The 20238-nt window shown below is 43.6% G+C and overlaps 5 protein-coding genes across 8 annotated transcripts; 1 reads left to right on the forward strand and 4 right to left on the reverse strand.

Annotated features, from left to right (window-relative positions):
• The first annotated feature begins 309 nt into the window (after positions 1–309).
• LOC108041349 (hyphally regulated cell wall protein 3) lies at positions 310–9035 on the forward strand. The gene is made up of 7 exons (XM_017119254.2): positions 310–465; positions 4356–4377; positions 4679–5053; positions 5779–5888; positions 6338–6944; positions 7431–7741; positions 7804–9035. The coding sequence occupies exons 3-7, from the start codon at positions 4780–4782 to the stop codon at positions 7894–7896; spliced, it is 1395 nt and encodes a 464-aa protein (XP_016974743.1). The 5' UTR covers positions 310–465; positions 4356–4377; positions 4679–4779; the 3' UTR covers positions 7897–9035.
• Positions 9036–9155: 120 nt separating this feature from the next.
• LOC108041353 (scoloptoxin SSD976-like) lies at positions 9156–10297 on the reverse strand. Its single transcript, XM_017119260.2, has 4 exons — positions 9748–10297; positions 9584–9688; positions 9369–9528; positions 9156–9313 (listed from the first exon to the last, which is right to left on the reverse strand). Exons 1-4 carry the CDS (start codon positions 10284–10286, stop codon positions 9290–9292), a joined length of 828 nt encoding a protein of 275 aa, XP_016974749.1. The 5' UTR covers positions 10287–10297; the 3' UTR covers positions 9156–9289.
• Positions 10298–10338: 41 nt separating this feature from the next.
• LOC108041352 (antigen 5 like allergen Cul n 1-like) lies at positions 10339–11583 on the reverse strand. Of its 3 annotated transcripts, XM_017119256.2 has the most exons (5): positions 11042–11583; positions 10880–10984; positions 10592–10751; positions 10475–10535; positions 10339–10426 (listed from the first exon to the last, which is right to left on the reverse strand). In XM_017119256.2, the coding sequence occupies exons 1-4, from the start codon at positions 11578–11580 to the stop codon at positions 10512–10514; spliced, it is 828 nt and encodes a 275-aa protein (XP_016974745.1). In that variant the 5' UTR covers positions 11581–11583; the 3' UTR covers positions 10339–10426; positions 10475–10511. The 3 variants fall into 3 exon arrangements, with proteins under 3 accessions (XP_016974745.1, XP_016974746.1, XP_016974747.1); XM_017119257.2 differs by having other exon boundaries at positions 10417–10535; XM_017119258.2 differs by lacking the exons at positions 10339–10426; positions 10475–10535 and having other exon boundaries at positions 10674–10770.
• Positions 11584–11659: 76 nt separating this feature from the next.
• On the reverse strand, positions 11660–12814 carry LOC108041354 (antigen 5 like allergen Cul n 1-like). The gene is made up of 4 exons (XM_017119261.1): positions 12215–12814; positions 12053–12157; positions 11837–11996; positions 11660–11773 (listed from the first exon to the last, which is right to left on the reverse strand). Exons 1-3 carry the CDS (start codon positions 12757–12759, stop codon positions 11837–11839), a joined length of 810 nt encoding a protein of 269 aa, XP_016974750.1. The 5' UTR covers positions 12760–12814; the 3' UTR covers positions 11660–11773.
• Positions 12815–13408: 594 nt separating this feature from the next.
• LOC108041347 (protein tamozhennic) lies at positions 13409–20226 on the reverse strand. 2 transcript variants are annotated; one of them, XM_017119250.1, is made up of 5 exons: positions 20113–20226; positions 16543–16704; positions 16287–16486; positions 14945–16222; positions 13409–14882 (listed from the first exon to the last, which is right to left on the reverse strand). In XM_017119250.1, the coding sequence occupies exons 2-5, from the start codon at positions 16664–16666 to the stop codon at positions 14085–14087; spliced, it is 2400 nt and encodes a 799-aa protein (XP_016974739.1). In that variant the 5' UTR covers positions 16667–16704; positions 20113–20226; the 3' UTR covers positions 13409–14084. The 2 variants fall into 2 exon arrangements, with proteins under 2 accessions (XP_016974739.1, XP_016974740.1); XM_017119251.2 differs by lacking the exon at positions 20113–20226 and adding an exon at positions 18530–18662.
• Positions 20227–20238: the final 12 nt, after the last annotated feature.

Raw genomic sequence — 20238 nt, forward strand, 5'->3', positions numbered from 1 at the left:
TTGGGGACGTGTGAACTGGTCTTAAGCGTGGGTGTTCCGGAAGAGGGAAAAGCCGTAGGAACGTTATCATCCGTGGGCTTTCACGCGAATGTGCCGCCAAAGCAAAGGATGCGAGGATGGTCCGTGCAAAGCAAAACAATGGAGGCCAAATGCCGGAAGAGTAGGAGCGCAGGCGCAGGACTTTCGCAAGCTGAAAGTGAAACGCCTCACCCCTCGGCCACCCCCTGCCAAAAAAAAGCTCCCATCACCGTCGCAGGACAATAAAAGCTTGGTCCTTCGGCCAGCTTTTCGCAGTCTGTGGCAATCAGAAGGCCCAGTGGATCATTGTGAGTGCTAAAAAACCGAATTTGCCACCAACACGCAATGTGGCAAAGTGATTGTCATCTGAGCTACTGTGAAATCGGGCATAACCAGGAGGCGTCGAGAGCTAATCCCAATCCGATCCGGCTGTAAATCCCGCCGCAGGTAAGAGTCTAATTCCTCGCTTTTCGGCGCTTCAAGGCTGCGAAAGTCGTTGTGTCGTCTGTGTTTTCGATTTTTCGTAACGGCCAGGACACAAAGGAAAAATGCGAATAATGGGGGGAAAACAAGCAGCGTCGACTGACCCACCCAAACCGAATCGTAGCCCCAAGCTGTTTGCTCAATTAGGTATCAGTTTTCCACCGACAGACGCATTATCCTGCGACGCCTGCAATATCTGTGTCCTTACGGCGATGATGCCATGTTCCCCAACAGGCATTCCATCATCATCATCATCATCGCCACCACCTCGATATTGATATCCTGGGTGGAAGGACACCCCCTTGTCAATCCACCTCACCCTCTCCCCCTCCCCCCCTTCTTCACACGGACTCACATCATTTGTTTACCTGGGCGCCCTTCGATGTCCACTAATTGCGCGTCGAGTGTCGGCGGGAGCAGTCAATTAATATCCAATTTGTGTAATTGTGCCGCACCCGCTTTGAGTTCGAAACTCAGTTTGAATGCCAGTGCCCCCAAAAATCCACAAAGCACTTCGCCGAGCACTTGAGCGTAAAAAACGCAGCTAAAATATTCATTTCGCGCGGTGGCAAACGCTTCTCGATAATGGCAAAGAGCTCACTTTCCGACTGATTTTATGACCACCAATTCGACATTGCTGCAGAGAGAAAAACATGTCCTCGAAGTCGAATAGAAAACGAAAATAAAAGTCAAGTTTCAAAATAATTATTTAAGTTATTTTATATTTGACCCAAGAATATTTTTAAGACTCTTTAAATAAGTCTTCAAAACCGAAATTCTGGAATTAATGATGTCAAAATAGTTAAAAATTCCATTCTTGATTTAGAAAGTAGACAGTTTCTTAGTTCTTTGGGAAAAAACCGCCTACCAAAAATATAAGAAAGTTTTGGATGTCTTTATTGTAATATAGTTTTCAGAAAGAAGTTACTCAGTTTTAAATTAAGATTCAACAATCAATTAACATAGTTTAAAGAAACTTTTAGAGATTGTAGGGTGCTCAAAAAGAAGGACTTTTCCGTTTTTGGAACAACACAAATATTACATTAAATGTTGGTAAATTTGCAGAACAGCTTTAGGGAACCGACATTTTATGTTTAAGCTTCCACTAAGATTAAAAACTTCTCGAGTTTGCTTATTCACTTTTTCAGTGTATATTTTATGCTGATGGCCACGAAGTGGGTAGCGTTTTAATCAGAGTAAGCTGGCCGGAGGGGGAGCGAAAAAGGACATTTAAATACCGTAACCATTATCCAAAGTCGCAGGAGAAGCATCCGGAAAGTGGGTGGGAGGCTAAGCCCGGGATAAGAAGTGACCTTGCTGGCGTCAATTGCAATGCAAACAGGCTGCACTTGTTCGCTTTTGCGTTTGACAGGACCTCTGCTTGTGATGCTGGTTTTGGTACTGGTACTGGTCCTGACAGCAGGACACAACAATAATAGGGCAACTGGGTCAACATACTATTTATATACGACATTGGCCGAATATTGCCCAGGTATTGCAATCAAACTGGGAATGAACTGCAGCCACGTCGCTTCAATCCCACGGCCAAATCAAGGCAAGCCAAGTCAAGTCAAGTTTTTAATGTCCCTGTTTACGACAGCAGCAGGGAAAAACAATTTACTGCAGGATGACACAACCACGTAACCAACTGTCCGGGCCGTAAAACTAGGATAGCGATTCCCGCTCCGCGATGTGCCTGTCCGCTGTAAAATTAATGAGAATGTCAAATGCGCTCTGCCATTGCTCAAAGTCAAAAGTTTCGATTAAAGATTAAGCTGGCTTCCATATTAAAGCAGTCCTGCGCTCCTCACTCCACTGATATCCCGCGACTCATGAACAATTCATAATCCATTTCTCGGAAATGCATGCATATGCATCCGAGGAGGGCCTGACCCCCACCCAAAGCCAACTGTTGCTGCAATGACCGCCCATCCAAGGCCACCCTTACTATGTTCTACAGTTGTATTACAATGTAACGCACAATTATTCTAAAAATTGATTTTTAAAGTAATGTTTTTTTGGGTGTCAAAAAAGTGGTTTCCCTTTACAATTTCAATCGATTATAAAACCTTAAAGGAATGGAATTTTTTTTTGGGGGATTTTGAAACCAATATCTTATTGTACCACTAATATTTTTGTTTTGAGTAGTGTACCACTAATATTTTGGTTTTACAGCGATTTTTAGTCAAAAATCTTAAATATGTAGTATTTGAAAGAAATATATTTGATGTAAATACAACTGAAACCCAAAAGAAAATATATTTTCTGAGCTTGAGTGGTAAAATTAAAAAGCTTACAGAAATATCGCTAGAGATTTTTGGGAAGGTTGCTTTAAAAAAGTGTGAGTGGTTTTTTTGATGTTTTAAAATTCTTGTCCATTTTTGTTGAGTATTCTATTCGCTTGGCTAAGAGATTTTAGTGATACCAACATTTTAGAGTGAGTACCCTTTAATTTGTAGTAAAGAAATCCCCTTGTGGGGATTGCACTGAGTGGCATATAACATGTATAATATATAATATTCACTTGCATTTGGAGCACCAGAATTTCTCCCCCGACCCACAAATCAAACACTTTTTCAAGCCAGAATAATTCGCCACGTATGTGGGTGATTTTCGGGGAATGGGGATTGGGGATTAGGCAGGGATGACTCAGAGTCTAAGGGGGATTCCTTGCAATTGTTCGGCCTTGGGGCTGATGAGTCTACAAGACGGGGATTTGCGTGCATCCAATCAGCAGTTCCGTATGAATCTGCTTGCCGAGTCAACACCGCCAATTGGCAGTTTATTGTCGGCAAATATGCCAAGATAAATGTTTGCCGAAATAACGTGGGCCGGGGAATGGAATGTGAGGCCATCTTTAACCTGTTCGGTGATGGGTTATCGATCAAAAGTTGATGGGTAACGGTATGCAAATTGACGAATCACCCCCGGCTTAATTGGGATGGATGCATCCACATGGAGCGCGTTCTTCAAGGACGTTTCCAACTGGGACATAATGAGCTTCCTCGGCGCAATAAGCATAATAATAGTTTGCCTGCGCCCCAGACAGACTTTGTGCATCTCGGATTTTTTGGATGGCCATGCAAAAGTGGGTTTTGCACAATCTGCATAATAATGACAAAGGGGCGCGGAAAGGGGCGTGGTCGTGTGGTGGTTACCCGAATATCCAACTACTTGTCGCCCCCCCCCACGGAAACTATAAACAGCTCAGGTGTGCGGGTACAAAAGCGGTCAATTGCAATCTCTTTGTGGGAAACAGATGCGACCAAAATAATAGGCATGCTAAGAAAATTGGGTGGGTATTATCTATATTAATTATATAACAACAAGGTGTTGTTTGAGATTAGCTGAATATATTTATTAAACACTTTATATAGCAATGCATATATCAAAACTCCTTTGTATAATATTTGTTTGAAATGTATGTTAAAGAACGCATTAAATCAATATCAATTTAAAACATATTTAAAGTCTAACTAGTCTTTCTTTCTTAATAAAGATGTCTATAATTTATAATGACAGTTAATTCTTACAAAATTGGGAAAGTTTAATGATATTTTTGAAGAAAGCAAAGCAAATACACAATATTAAAGTTTATTAGTGGTTTATAAATATAAGTTTCTTTTTTTTTGGTTTCTAATATATAACACTAATATAAAACAATCCCGCTCCTTTTAAAACTCACTCGGTACCCAAGTATATTCCTTTATTTTTATATCCTCCATCTATATCCTCCCTCTCTCTATATAAATAGGGCTGTCTTTAGTAACAATTTTTTAATTTTACATTAACTGAACTGTTCTGCCTTCAATTATGTCACTCATATGCGAAATTTTGCTATCATTTAATTACAGGTCACTGCTTTCGGACAACCAGGTAATTTGCGCTGTAAGCTGAGCCTTAATTAAGCTAAATCAAAACCATTGCATGCCACTAATCAAAAAGCGAGAAGAGCTGAAAAACCAAAATGTTCGTTGAACCAATACAATTAATATCGGTGTAAATCTGATGGGGAATCTGTGTTTATTACTCTTTGTTCGTAATCAAGTCACCACCTCTGATATAGAATTGTAAACCTATTATCCTCCTCCACCCTCTCGTTTCTTCTCTCACTCGTTCTATTTCTGTAATTTTCGTAATTTCTATACCTTCTTCCGTAACTTTCGATGTTGTCAAGTCTGCCGCCACATCCAATGTCTGTTCGAATAGAAAAGCTATCGCAGTAGAAAAGTAACCATAAGCCAGCTGCAAGGCAGGAGGAGGAGGAGCTGGACCCACATGGCGCCCTTCAAGCTCAAGTTCCGGATGGGCAGCTCACGTAGCACCTCGCAGGAGCACGACCCGGATCCGCAGGTGAACGAGGCGCTCCTGGGCGCCCAGCAGCAGCAGCAGGGTCAGCACCAGCACCAGCATCCGCATCCGCAGCCCCTCCAGGAGGCAGTGGAGGCCAGCAGCAGCTCCAGCCTCGACCTCGCGGACTCCAGCAGTCTCGGGCAGCTGAGCAGCGAGCGCAAGTTGCTCCTGCCGCCCACCAGCAACAGCATGCGATTGGGTAAGGACGACACAGTAGCAACCTACACACAGAGAAAAAAGAGGCAGCAGCTTAGGGACATCACAACACAATATATATGAGCAATTTCAAAATTTGTTTAAAATAGTTATATCCTTTGAGGATTTGGTTAGATCTTAACAACTAAATTTTTATTAAACAAGAAAGGAAAAAGCATATTGCTTATATCAATGTTTGATATATATTTCTAATTCTTGTAATAAGAACTAATCTATAATAAAGAGTCTATAAAATGTGTCACATCATAGTTCTGAAACCATTCTTAGCGATTTTTAATCCCCACAAATATATTATATATCATATAATTTTGTAGCACAGAAAAATAAGTACGAAAATATTGAGTTCAAATTCTATTTTTTATTTCAATAGTATTTGGTTCTCTTTTAAACCCATCTATGAGGTTATAGGAGTATTCTTATAAGCTAAACCTAACAGAGTTTCCATGGCAGCCCTATGTTTCATGTATTTTTCTCTGTGTAGTACATTGCATGCCCGAGCACACACACTAGGTAACTAGGTAACAAAGTAGTTACAGATCCTTAATTTTTGCCAATAAATTCTACTCCACGCACGAATCTTTCCTCCGCTATTGCACTCACCTCCTTTTTGGAATCTCCTAAATAAAGTCTGAGCTAAACAGGAATTATTGCATATATGTACCTTTGTTGCTGCAAAACCTTTGTTGCTAAACCTGCGGCTCATTGCAGGTTACCTTAACCAGAGCCGCACTCCGTGCATCAACGAGTCATTGACGGATACGGATGCGGATACCGTGCCCACAACCCCACCGCCTTCCTACGAGCATGTGCTAGAAGAGGTGAGTCCCAGGAGAAGCTGTAGGTGCAATCCTAATCTTAAATGGAGTATTTTGGGGAATTAAGACTGAATAAACAAGGATATCCAGCACTAAAATTATTTAATATTTACAACTTAAGAATTAGGTTATCTAATTTGTTCTTCTAAGACACTTACTTTAATCCAATCCAATCCCGTTCTTCTTTTACCTTTTTGATTCGAATTTATTTAATATTTGTTTTTGATTTTAATTTATTTTCCATTTGTTGTATATGATTTTACATGATTGTATATGATTTTACATTGAATATTTAGTTTGTGAACTGATTGAAATTATAAAAGTATTTTCAAAGTATTGCCGTAATTAAAAGGTTCTCTTTTTGGGCACTTCTTGTTTGCAAATCGAGTAGCCCTTAGAAGTATGCTATGTTTCATGGCCATGGTCCTTCCTTTTGTGATTTTCCCATCCAGAACACTCGGCTGTCCCAGCACCAGCGACAGTTGTCCCTGGACAGCGCCACTCCCAACCAGAACAGCCGGCGCAGCTCGGCGAACAGCTCGCGGCACAGTGCCGCCCAGCTGAGTGCCGCCTTGGAGCAGCTGGCAGGGAATGGAGGAGCCGCGGGCATCGGCATCTGCAATGACCCGGACTGCCGGCAGAATCTGAACAACAACGGCGCCACTAGCCACAGCAACCACAACCAGAACAACATCAACAACAACGACGGTGAGCAGATCTTCGAGGGCGTCACCGAACTGGAACTGCGGAGCGACAACGAGGAGCAGCTGAGCATCAACGAGTTCCTGCTGGAGACGGAGATGGCGGCATCACCGTCACGCCGTCCGGAGGAGCGGTATGCGGGAGCAGGCGAGGATGAGGATCAGGGTGGCCAGTGCCAGGACGACCAGTGTGCCCAGTGCAGCGAGGAGCGGGCTTGCGGAGAAGGTGGCGGCCATGGGGCAACCTTCGACGTGGATGCGGCCAGCACAAGCAGCCAGGCGGCGGCCTCATCCGGAGGCGGCCACAACTTCTACGATCCCCTCCTGAATCGAGGCAGTTACGCCAATTACAGCGAGGGTAAGATCTAAAACCGGAAGAGTCTGAAGATGTTTACATATTAAAACCGGTAGAGTCTTAACATTACATATTAAAACCGTAGTTTCTTGAGCTCCATTTGAATTGCGGCTGTGTTTTCTTGATTTAATAGATTCCGTAAGAGATTCATTGGCAGTCCAATAAGTTTATGTATAATAGCTTTATGCAATAATATGTAATATGTTATATAGCTAACGAATATTTTAGGTAGGAAACCAAGGCCAAGTTTCATGACTTTTAAATTGCTGTTTTGATTGATTAAAAGATCATGATAAAAAGGTCAAATGAACTAAAATATTTTGCCAGTTTGAAATTACATATATCGAATTTACACATTATTCCACGAATGTTTGAGTTATAAACTCATTAGTTATGTACCAAAATTGTGATTTTTAAAATAATAGTTGTACCTGCAATGTTCTCCGAAACATTTCATTACTACCAATTTAATTGAATCCCCTTTTACAGGTGGCCTTGCGAATTCGGATAATGGTTCTGGGAATGGGCAGCTGTGCCAGGAGGCCTGCTGCACCGGATCCGCCTCTGGATCGACTGCATCCCGCAGCGGGCGCAGTGGACGGCGGCAGCGACAGCAGCAGCAGCAGGGCCAGTCGCCCAATTGCCACACCAGCCTGCTCACGCCGGAGATGATGAGCAACAAGACGAGCAAGGAGATCTACAAGGACCTGGCCAAACAGTGGGGCATCACCTGCAAAATGTCGGAGAGCTGTCGCTGCATGGACTGTCAAAGTCACTACTTCGACTGCGACTACGATGATGTGAGTTCAATGGAGTAGTAGCCATGTTCCCTCCTCCCTAAAACCCTTCCAATCTCCTCCAGAACGAGCACCAGAAGACGGATGGAGGACTGGGCGCTGGCACGCCCATGTTTATCAGCGAGGTGATGCACGGCTCGGGATGCAACATATTGTAGAGGGGATCGACATACGGACTCCCCAAGGATTTGCTGAAACACTACAATTATTTATCCGTATTGTACATGTTGAGAAAGGGCGTAATTTCACGTAATTAGCACTGAATGTTTGCACATTATTTTAAGGTAATGCTGCACTGATATACGTTATTATAGGGAATCGGGAGGAACATTTATGGAATGCCAATTGGCCAGCCGCTTTAGGGGCTTTAAAAGTGGGAAAAAAGGGGAAAAACTACCAGCGAATCAGGCGGTAAAAATATATTTTTGGTGTTAGCCGTAGGACTTAGGAAAATCGGTATGGACAATTAGGACGGGGGAGGAACGAGTTTCGAAATTAATTGATAGGTAATATACCCACCTTGCAAACGAACATCTAAATATCCTTGAGTGTGTTCTTTTTCTAGCGACTTTATTCGCTTGAACGGTGACTATTTGGAGGTTTATACATCCCATTCTTTTGCCCAACCTTTTGAGCTTGTCCTTCCGACTTCTTCATAAGCATTCCCTTGCTGCTTTGCCCCCCATACTATTTATATGTATTTTTCTAAGTGTACAGAAGATGTGTAGAGAATCGAGAACGACCACAGCAAAGGGTCGAGAGCTAGATGAGCGGCATTCCAGTGCCCTAAGCAACCGGAAATTCTCCAAACAGAACTCTAAAGCGTTTTCAAAACAATTTGGTAGAGTTCTAGGCGAAAGTACTCTCAAAACCGGAAAGGCCCGCATAAATTACACTACTAGTCAATGATATCCACATCAGCAAAACCATAGAATAAGCAAGTCGGCACTTTTGTGCCCGTTTTTAGACCCAGATCAGTGGCGGTTCGGGAAAACCAAAGGCCTATAGGCACTCTGCAAATGCGAAAGTTAACTTCATCGAAATGACGATACGAACCTTAATTATTTACTCGAACAAAACGAAAATGCAAAACTTAGTCTGAAGGTTAATATGGTCCTGATTTAGAATCTTGCTTTATGTGTATGCTGAAGATAGTTTCCGAAGATTAAGCTGGTTTCACTCGACAAATCCACTTGATTCTATCTTGAAAATTGCAGTTACGCAGGAAAACACAAAAAACGAACGATAGAGAAAGCAAAAACCGACTAAGTCTGTTAGCTGTTAGATGGAATTAGAAAATTACTTGTAAAATGCGTAGTAGAATGCAAAATCGAACAACAAATACATTTTCCAAATAGCTGTGTAAGAAGAGAGCCCAAAACTCGCATCAGCATAGATATTAATTCGAAACGGATCGTAGGAATTGTAAGGATTGTATTTTGGGTTCTGGAAGGTATTCAAAGTTTGTCTCCTGTGCTTCGGAACCCCTAGGCAAGAGCATACGAAAATATATAAATGTACGAATATATTAAACACCTCACAAAAGGCCTTTCAATCACCATGGTCGCCTTGATCCTGCGGAATACGTGGGTTACAATGATATTTAGGAGGGCTTATACCTTCTAATTACCGGCGGAAAAAGGACTCCAGTGTTCATGCACAGATTGGGATACCTATCGCTGCCATGTGTTCCCCAGTCATCGCAGGAAGAGCAGGGATCCCCAGCCTTATAGACATACGAACTCTCCACGTTGTTAAAGTCGAAGTGGCAGGTCACAAAATGGCAAAATCTGGAGGAGCAGCGGAGGACAGGGGATCAGAGGTCGGTCATACTACCATACTCACTTGATGAACGACTCCTGGCGGCAGTTGGAGGCCACGGCAATGCCACAGCCCACGCGAGATACCCGATCGCTGATAATGGTAGTGAAGTGTCCCACGTAGTAGTCCCTTTGGAGTCACCTCAGGATTACATCGATGTGATGTGGTGGCTTAAACACAAGGCTCACCTGACGGGGTCGAACCGCTTAAGAAGTTTTCTCGGTGCCGTAACGTTCTTATATTCGTCGAACATCAAGTGGATCGCCCTCTTACAAATCTCCGTGATACTGAGCTTATCCTTGGGGGCCACCACAGCAAGGCATTCGCCGACATGGGGAAATCTCTTGGTGGACCGGCAATCCGAGTGCTTGAAGGACAATGTGGAGGCATGGGAGAGTGCCATGTGCGCCAGTTCCCTATCCCACATGAGCCTCCGCATCCTCTTCGCCTTCGCGAACGTCTTATTGGCATTCGTCCTCAACTCCCCGCCAGCCAACGAGTTTCGTAAATTATTCAGGATTTCCAATATAATAGATTCAAATTTGCGGGTGGACGGAACAATGGCATGAAACTTGGTCCGCTCGCCGTACACAGGAAACTTGCCCAGCCGGCACATGAAGTGCTCCTTGTGCTCCAGGATACACCTGTGGGTCTTGTTGTGGCAGTAGTTGTAGCTGGAAGCCAGTGGCAACAGCAATACCAATGGTATTACTAGACTCCACATCATCTTTACTTCGAATTTTAAGTGTGTTTAATGAAATAACTACATATACGTTCGGGTCTGTTCTGATGTAAAAGTCAGTGCACTTCTGATCCATTTACAATTGACGTTTTTTTATACTTGTTATTCGAATTGATTCTTGGAAGCTAAAAGTATTTTTTAATAGAGTTTAAAACCTTTAAGCATCAGCTTACAATAAATATAAATGTACGAATATATCACAAAAGAATTTCACGTAGGTATGTCGCCTTGATTCTGCGGAGATAGGTAAATGTGATGGGATTTTCAGTGGGGCAATGAATAACACTTACGGGGGGGAAAATGAAGCCTTTGTTTCTGCAGAGATTGGCATACTGAGTGCTGCCCGTCGTGTTCCAGTCATCGCAGGCACTGGCCGGTTCTCCAGCTTTATAGACATACGAACCGTTCAAGTTGACGAAGTCGAAGTGGCAGGTCAGAAAGTGGCAGTAGCTAACAAAAGAATTAGTTTCTATAGTTCGTTATAATTGTATTCTCTCGAATCGAAAACGATTTGGTATATGTACTGTGATTCGAATTACAGAATAGCCAAATTATTTATTCATCTAATCCATACTCACTTTACGGATGACCCTTGGTGGCAGTTGGAACCCACGGCAAGACCACATCCCACGCGCGATACTCGATCGCTGATGATGTTAGTGAAATGTGCCCATTTGTAGTCTCTGTAGGATCATCCTAAGGTTATCCATGGCACGTAGTTGAAAATTAACTCAGCTTACCTGATGGGGTCGAAGCCCTTGAGCAGGCCATCCGGATCCTCGACTTCCAGATACTCCTCGAACATCATTTTAAACATCTTTTTAAAACTATCGCGGATCCTGGGCTTTTTCTTGGGGGTCATCATGGCCAAGCACTCACCCACATAGGGGAATCGCAGCGTGGACCGGCACTCGGAGTGCTGGAAGGACACGGTGGACGCATGGGTGCGAGCCATGTAGGCCAGTTCCTTGTCCCACATGATCTTCCGCATCCGCTTAGCACTCGCAAATGTCTTGTTGTCCTTCGTGGTGAAATCCCCGGACGCGAACGCGTTACGGAATTTGTTGAGTATACTCAGTATTTCATTTTGCATTTCCGGAAGGTCCGGAACGATGGCGTGATACTTGGTACTGCCGCCCAGGGGATGAAAGCTATGAAGTCGGCACATGAAGTGTTCTTTATCGTCTAGGACACACTTATGGGTCCTGTTGTTGCAGTAGTTGTAGCCGCGAACCATCGCCATTAGAATGATCGCTGTTATTACTTGACACCAGATCATCTTTACTATAAATTTTTAAAAATTGTTCAATGGAAAACTCTAGCTTTACTTCATATGATGTTAAGGTAAGTGAACTTTGAAATGACTTATAAATCTAAGGTAAACAAGAGCAGTAAAAATTGTAAATTGATCGTGGGAATTTTAGAGAAACTTATTAAGAACGTCAATGGGTTCCCCCATTATCACCCTAATCCTGAAGAGTAAAATTATATAGATTAAGGTGTTGGTTATTAAAGAACCATTTCCATCCACTCACTTAGGAAAAAATACCGCCGTTGTTAGAGCACAGAAAGGCATACTTAGTGCTGGAAACAGTTTTCCAGTCAAAGCATGAACTGGCGGGCTTTCCAGCCTTATAGACATAGGAGTTCTCCAAGTTGGTGAAATCGAAGTGGCAGGTCAGGAAGTGGCATAAGCTGGAGGATCGAAAGGTTCAGGGATGCAGGCGAAGTCGAAAGATCCCCAATCTCACCCGACATCATTGTTCACGTGGCAATTGGAACCCACGGCAATACCACAGCCCACCCGAGAAACCCGATCACTAATGATGGTAGTGAAGTGACCCACGAAGTAGTCCCTGTAGGATCATTTCAGGGTTATCTTAAGTTCAGCCCACTAAATGACCCTGGCTCACTTGGAGGGGTCGTAGCCAACTCGGAGTCTATCCGGATCCTCAACGTCCTTATACTCGTCGAACATCGGTGTAAACGCTTTGGTCAATAGCTCCACCAGACCGATCTTCTGTTTGGAAGGAGGCAAGAGAGCCAGGCACTCACCAGCCATCGGGAATCGGAGGGTGGACCGGCACTCGGAGTGTTTGAAGGACACGGTGGAGGCATGTGTCCTGGCCATGTAAGCCAGCTCATTGTCCCAAATGAGTCTGCGCATCCGCCTGGCAGTCGCAAACGTCTTGTTGTTGTTCGTGATGAGATCCCCGCTGGCGAACGTGTTCCGGAAGGTGTTTAGTATGCCCAGCGTTTTCAGATGCAGTTTGGAGGTGTCCGGAACCATGGCGTGGTATGTCGTGTGGTTGCCGAAGGAAGGAAGATCCTTGTCCAATCGGCACATAAAGTGCTTTCTCTTGGACAGGTTGCACACATGGGTATTGTTGTGACAGTAGTTATAGCCGAAAGTCATCGGCAGTAGTAACATAACCGGGAAAACCAAGGTCAGTATCATTTTGAATTTAAACACTGTATAATGGTATTCTATTTCGTTTGTGTTAAATGTGAAGTAAAAGTGAATGGAAATTGGTCAGTAAAAGAAAATTCCTTCTATTCAAACAAGGCATAGATTTGTCAAAATTGTATTTATTGTTTTTTTTCGTTAAGGGTTTTTTTTAGGAAGAGCTGCCACTAAATTCATTCGGTAATAGTATGCAAAGTTATGTAATAAAATGGTTTGAGCGAAGGTTGCGCCTAAATGGCTTTAATGAAGTTTAATTTCAATTCTTTATCGGTCTAGATATTTTTTCCTTTCAATTTTCTTGCAAGTGGTATATACAGAAAAGCATTTGGGAATCGGAACGCTAACATAGGTACAAAAAAAAAGTATAATAAACTATTTAACATAGAGCAATAGGTACGTGGTTTCGCTTCTTTATAAAAATATCTCGAGTGCTTTTCGCTTATACCGGGATGCTATTCAACAGGTAATCAATAGTAACATTTCAACAAACAAATTAGCTTTGGGACACAGTGCTCATTAAGCTTGGGTGGGTGGGATGACAAGTTTGCTTTACAAATTGTGGTTTACTCTTTTCTGTCCATGCACAGTGAAGTGAGTACTACGACTCCTTTCTGGTAAAATTTGAATCAAAAATTTTAAGTTTACAACCCGTACCAGTTCTGTTCGATTTATTTTCTGTTTTCTGCGTTATGCTTAGCTCGGTTCTTCGAATTGAAATCGCTTATGTTACGGCTATAGGTGTATTATCTATGCAAGTTTCGGTATAGAACTTTTATGTACTCTGCTGATTTACTGTCGGAAATACGTATTATTGAATGCAACTATTAGTATAAGGTATATAATTATCAGTTGATTTCCTAGAAAATTTCCAAGTTCAAATTTCACTCTCTCTTTCTCGCTTTTTGCGACGCATGCACACGTACAAATATATAAATGTCTATATGTTTTGTATATATATATATAGATGACTTATACGGGGAGGCACGTAATTTGAAACAGAAGCGCCCTTAACAATGGGGAAACAATCTAAAACTAATTAAAGCGTGTGTTTACATGTAGGGGTAACTAATTAGAATACTTCGTATGTACAGGCTGCAGACATATCCCTCATCTGCAGCACGATCCACTCTGATCCATGGGCCTATGAATGCCACTGCATCAGGATAACAAAGGGTTGCCTGCCAACGTACGACGACTACGAGACTAGATCTTGGAGACACGCGCACAGGCTTACATTGGTCGTATAAAAAATATATCAAGCTATACACTGTTTGTATCACTAACGGGGCGAGGGTCGGGTCCTAATGGACAACCTCTTAGACGCACGTCGAGGATGCATGTGAAACGCTGGCAGCCGCCGCTGCAGCTGCAGCCGCCGATGAGGAAGCCGCAGTGGCGGCCTCAAGATTGAAGTCCTTGCTGTGAGAGCACATCTCGCAGATGCGCTTGGTGTTCGGATTCAGAAACGTGCAGAAGCTGCAGCTCCACTCGTTCGGACTGGTCACAATCAGCTGCGGGGATACGGCCGGCTGTTGTTTGGGCACAGCTCCCGAACGATGACGCGATCCTGTTCCCCGATTGTCTACAATAGCCGTTTTCAATGCGGATTTGACCTTCTTAACGCCGGCACTGCTGCTGTTGGGCAGAAGACCTGGCGCCGGAGCCACCACAACCTTAGCTTCGCGTCGTGTCGTTCCGGATTTCTTCTCTAGCGTGCGTGCCTTCTCGCCATTCGTAGGTTTCGCGGCCTCGCGCTTCTTTTCCGCCGGAGGAGCTGCTGCGCCATTCGTTATGGCCAACGAGTCCAGGTCCAGGCTTTGCACGAGCAGGTCTTCGCGGTCGCCCAAGTCCTTTGTGTATCCCGAACGCTCGAGGTTCTTGAATACATAGTTCCACGACTCGAAACTGCCGACGCCCTCCTGCACCTTGGGCATCAAAGGTGGCGAAGCGCTTTCCAGGGCCACAAAACCGTCCAGACTGGCCGAGTCGTAGCTGTTCATGTCGGAAATGGTGGTGGGTATATCACGTTCGTTTCCGGATCTCTTCGCAGGAGCCGTTCGACTTATCCGCTCCTTCAATTCCTTGTGCAACTTGCGATTATTGTCCATCGTATTCTGATTTAAATTAAAAGGGTAAGTGAAGGTATATGCATGACAAGAAACCATCTAAAACTAACCTGTTTTTCCGCTGATCGCGGATGCTTGTCAGTCGGATTAATGCCCCCCGCTTCGGCTAGCATCCGCATTCGGCTGCTCTTGGGCACCGGACGAGCATAGATGTACGTATCCTGGTTCGTTGGCGGCGCCGTTTGCGGCAACGTTGTGGGCAGATCGTAGCCGCCGTAGGTTGCATACATTGCAGCCGGATTTCCACGCAGACTGGGCTGCACTGGACCCCGAAGCTCGGCATATTGGGGATCGTAGTCGTGCGTCCCGAAGTCGTGCTGGGTCAGTTGCGCCCGTTCGTCAAAGTCGATGAGATGGTGGTCCGGCGGATAGGTACTCTGCCGATGCTGCATGGCCGCCAGTGCGGCGGCAGCTGCTGAATTACTCGGCTGACGCCGGTGGTAATCGCAACTGTGTGGTGGGCCCGTCTTTCCGAGCGTGGCGTACATATTGGTGTGCTCCCCACTGCCGTAGACGTCGGCTGGCGAGGCATATGGTGCATTCAGCTGGCTGGAGATGTTGTACGGGAGCGGATAGCGATTTCCCGGAGCATTATAGGCACCAGCCACGGCCGCGTAGGAGGCACTGCTGCCCATGCTCAGGCCATCCAGGCAATCGTAGGGCGCCTCGTAGAGATGGGGCAGCTGACACTGCTGCTGGAGCTGCTGGTCGAAGGAGTGGCGATGCGGCAGATGGGCATGCGGCTCCTGGTAGTGTTCCAAGCTGCGAGAATGCGTCATCAACGGACCAGGCAGATGCGGTTGCTGCGGCGGAAGCGCTGGATATGGCGGCATATACTTCCCCACCTCGTTGCCGGCCATGTTTAGGCCATTCGGATGCAGGGCGCAACTGGCAGAGCTGCTGGGATGGTGAGCCATGTTGTTGCCATGCAGAACACAGCCGGCTGGCGCAATTGTCGCCACGTTGCTGTATGTATTCTCTTGCACTGGCGGCTGCTCCTTCCGCATCCGTTTCTCACTCAGGTGGCTAATCATCTCCTTAATGGTTCGCGTGGTACCGCCCACTAGGCGCTCGCGATACTGCAGTACATCCTTCCAACTGCAACTGTATCCCGCTGCCGTGACACCTGCATAGATGTGCTTCATGATCTGGCACTCCACGTAGGCGGCCATGGCATCGCGTGAAACATTCGTCACCTGATCCGGACAGATGGGTCCCTCCAGAACAAAGGTGTCTTCGGAAACTCTGCGATATCCCATGGCCAGAAAGAGCTGCTCTGCGTCCATCAGGCGAGATTGGATGTCGTGCTGAAAGCATCCCGAGTAGGTCTACAAAAACATAATGGTAAGGGTCATTTAAGGCTGATGAAAAATAGTATTTATTGGTACTTACCTTGAGAGTGCGATATTCCTTTCGCCAGGGTTTCGTGAACAGGTTGTTGGCATACTGACTGATTTTCTCGAATGCGACGATGGCGTTCTGGGCCGAAAAGTCGGGCAATTCGCGCACAGAACGCCGCAGGACACGCCCTGTCTCCGGCAGAAAGAACTTGCGATCGTGCTGCACCACGCAGAGGAACTCCTTCAGGCAGCCTGTGAATCAGGATTGATAAGCCCCGCTCAGTACCCAGATTAGATTGCAAACTTACCCTCTAGCTGCTTGCGCTCCTCGAGCTTCTGTATGCTCTCCTCCGTTTCGAGGAACATCCAGTGGCGCCGGAGTATCTCCTCCCACAGATCGGGGAGGAGGTCGCGCGGCACGAAATCTGACATGTCGGGCTAAGGACTCTCATTCAAGGCGCCTCCGGCTTCTGCAAAACAAAACCGCAAGGTTACACTACGGCAAACATCTCGAGAGCCTTGAGCCCTTGCTATAGCTATCGATTTTCTACCAAGAGGATGAGAATGCACTTGTCTGGCATGAATCACCAGAATCACATCTTTTCCCCCGGCATGACGCACGCAACATGCACCAAATAAATATGTAAATAAAAATAAAAACTATGCTCGCTGCTAGTAACTATTCGAGTGGAGTAACAATAACTGGCCAGATAAGAGCAAACAATGGGCACGCCGTGGCTTCCATTGTGGCCCGTCATCGATAGTGGCATTCCCGTAGTGCTTATCAATTTCCTCTCAGCCGGAATAGCACCTAACCAGTAGTAACCCCCTCGACGACAAAAACAGTTGACAACAATAAGCTCACCAGAACGCTCACCTCTGATTAAGTTTACTTTAGTAGAAACAATAATAACCAACAAATTATTTCATAGCGGTGCGAATCTGACTCATTGACAGGGTGCCTCTTTTGTGGAATATTTTATTTATTGGGGATTCCCCTTTAAATTAAATAAATAAACAAAGTTTTCGTCATTCCTCGCTATTTTTCAAAAATACAAATTAACAGATTTATAAATATTGAATGTTAACCTATTATAATGATTTTCCCATCATTTTCAGCAATATTATGGATAATTTTTGCAATTTAGTCAATTCCAAATTTAAGAATTTGTGTATTATCTTAAGTTATTTTGTACAAGATTTCTTATCGCTTTAAAGCTTGTCTAATCTTTTCGTTTCAGTTAAACCTCTAAAAAGATCATGCATTTGCCAACGTAAAATTTGATAAAAAGAGATTTCGAGTTGGAGAAAATTGCCTGTTTAAGACATTTGGAATAGAACAATTCGCCAGAATTTATTGAAAAATTCGCCTTAAACGCGGGCTTCACAACAATTCGTTCCGAGTTATTAAGAAATTCGTATTATCGTATCTACCAAAATCGTAAGAACAATACATTCATATGTACATACTGATGTAGTCGCTAAACGCTACTTGCCCTTCAATTTGCTTTGACCTATAGAAAATTGGACTAAGGGAATATAAAAATAAAAAACATACATAATTATATATAAAAAAGCTTTTCCATTGTATATACATACAATGTACATATGTATGTACATATGTATAGTGCTTCAAAAGCCAAGAACGGAAAAAGTAATTCAACCTCCAGAAGCTTAAGATCTTTTTTGTAAATATCAATCTATCTCAATACTATCCACATATTTAGCTTTAATTAGCAGATTATCGTAAATAAGGAAACGGTTAACTCATGACTGCCCTTTGAATAAAGTATTATCTTCTCGCCGACCCGAAGGAAAGCCCACAAATGCTCAATTGCAACGCCAGAAGCCCTGCGATGACATCGATTGGGCATTATCTCTCCGCACTTTAAATTAAAAAGAACAAGTGAGCTTGATATCGGCTATCGTGTGAGCCAAAGATCGTTCGTTGGCCTTTAAGCAAGCGATATATACATATGTACATACATATGTAGCAGTTGGGAGAAATGGAGAACTTGAGGAAGAGAGAGCTACGTTGAATAACCTTGGGGAGTGACTCACTTGGCGGTTGGCGCTCCAATCAGAATGCGAATGAGACCCAAAGCGGACGTGAAAAAACAAGTGTAATTGCAAGCACATCCAACTGAGTAAATAGCGAAAAGGAAGTAAAAAGAACCGAATAAATCAGGGTGTGAATGAGCGAGGAACAGAAAAGGGAACAGAAAGCGACACCAGCAAAAATGTTGAGTGATAAGAGTTAGTTCTAAATAAAAAATATATAAGAAAACAAATTACGCTTATCTTTATCTAAATCTCAGTCAAACGTTCACTTTCCGGTTTCAATATCGTCTAGTTAAGTTAAGATTTAAAGAAAGGGCCGAACCTATAACTACTTTATAATTTATTTACTTGTGTTAATTCACTGTTCTTAATATAATATAAACGCTTAATGAACTGACAAGCTACTCTAAAGTTGCTCTGGCTAAAATTCGTAAGGTTCAGACAGTAAAATATATAAAACAAATCTAATAGCTTTTGTTTTACTATTTTGCAATTGTAAAGCGCATGGTAATTACTTGGTTCTTCTTTGAAACAGCCAAATCAAAGAACCAACAGCTAATGAAAAAAGTTTCTTTGTGCCAGCTCCAAATCAATTTAATATATGTACATGCATTTGATGGCAAGCCCAGCTAATGCATTTTATTTAATATTTTACAGCGTGCAAATAGCCATTTGTTTGCTTACAAAAAGCGGAGGGAAAAGGAAAGCGGGGCCAAAGAAAGCAGTTGCTTTCATGGGAAAAACATAATTTCAGTGGCCAAATGAAGCAAACTGATTACAAGGCGAATTAAAATCAATAGCCAGCATGCAAGGTAAAGTAATAAGACTCTGCCAACGAAACTGGTTGACTGAAAATGTAAATGTGGTCAGAAGATGTGTTTATTTATTTACTTTAAGTAACTGAGAGCGATGCACAACCATGTTCGCACTCACGTTATAATAATTTTATGGGATTTCAGCTGGCTGGATGACGGGTAATTGAATTTTCAATATTTATTGCCTCTCCTGTCAGTCGATTCCGCAGAGTTGACACATAAATGCCTGCAGCCGAGTAAAAATGCCTTTGGATTGGGCCGAGAATGTGTGCTGACATTACAATGGACGCAATATGGCAGGGATTTGAGGCGTTTATTGATTTAGGCAGGAGTCCAAAGTTTGCACTGAGGCTCTGCTCCAAAAGTATCGATTGGCCACCAGGCCAGGATAAACCATGCAACAGTTTCAGCTGGCCGAGTCATCTGCCCTGACGAGAGATACGCTATATATACTGGCCATTATGGGCGATTATATATGTGTCTGCCTACCGGCAACCGATGGCAGGGTGCTCCCATTCTTATTTTCAGCAATGCGGCACTAAATTTAGCAAATAAAAGCTCACCCGGCTCTTTGGCAGCCAGAAGGCAAACCAAAAATTTGTGATTTCGAATTGGAAATACCTTGTAATGGTCAGTTCCTTAGTGAAGGTTTTTATAAAAGATGACTAAGATGAATGATAATGTTGATTGTAGTATCAAATCCCGGGTTTAAATAATACCGCTGCATTGCAATATTCAGAAAAATAAACATAATTTTGAATGAATGTTTAATACTTAGTATATTTAATTTTATTGATTTGTTATTTTTCGATCTGCTGTTTCCTGGTTAATTTGTAAACTTGTTCACTTGTTTAAATGTTCATTCGCTTTCTAGTTTATCCAATAACCGAGCAAAGTGAACATGTTCACTGTAGGGTACAACCCTTTTTGGTTCACGCACTAACAAAGCAACACACTGATACCCTGTAATCCAAAACCAGGAAGTATCCGCTTTAAACTTACGCAAATTCCCAGTTGTCTGCTGGTTGCTCGAACTCTCATTTTTGCATTTTCCTCCGGAAAAGTCCGCGTGCTGGAAAAGTCAACACAAGTTCACCTCTCCAAATTTGTGCGTAGGTGTGGGGGGGA

The sequence above is a fragment of the Drosophila rhopaloa genome, unplaced genomic scaffold (assembly GCF_018152115.1).
Source record: "Drosophila rhopaloa isolate 14029-0021.01 unplaced genomic scaffold, ASM1815211v1 contig_115, whole genome shotgun sequence".
NCBI classification, from domain to species: domain Eukaryota; kingdom Metazoa; phylum Arthropoda; class Insecta; order Diptera; family Drosophilidae; genus Drosophila; species Drosophila rhopaloa.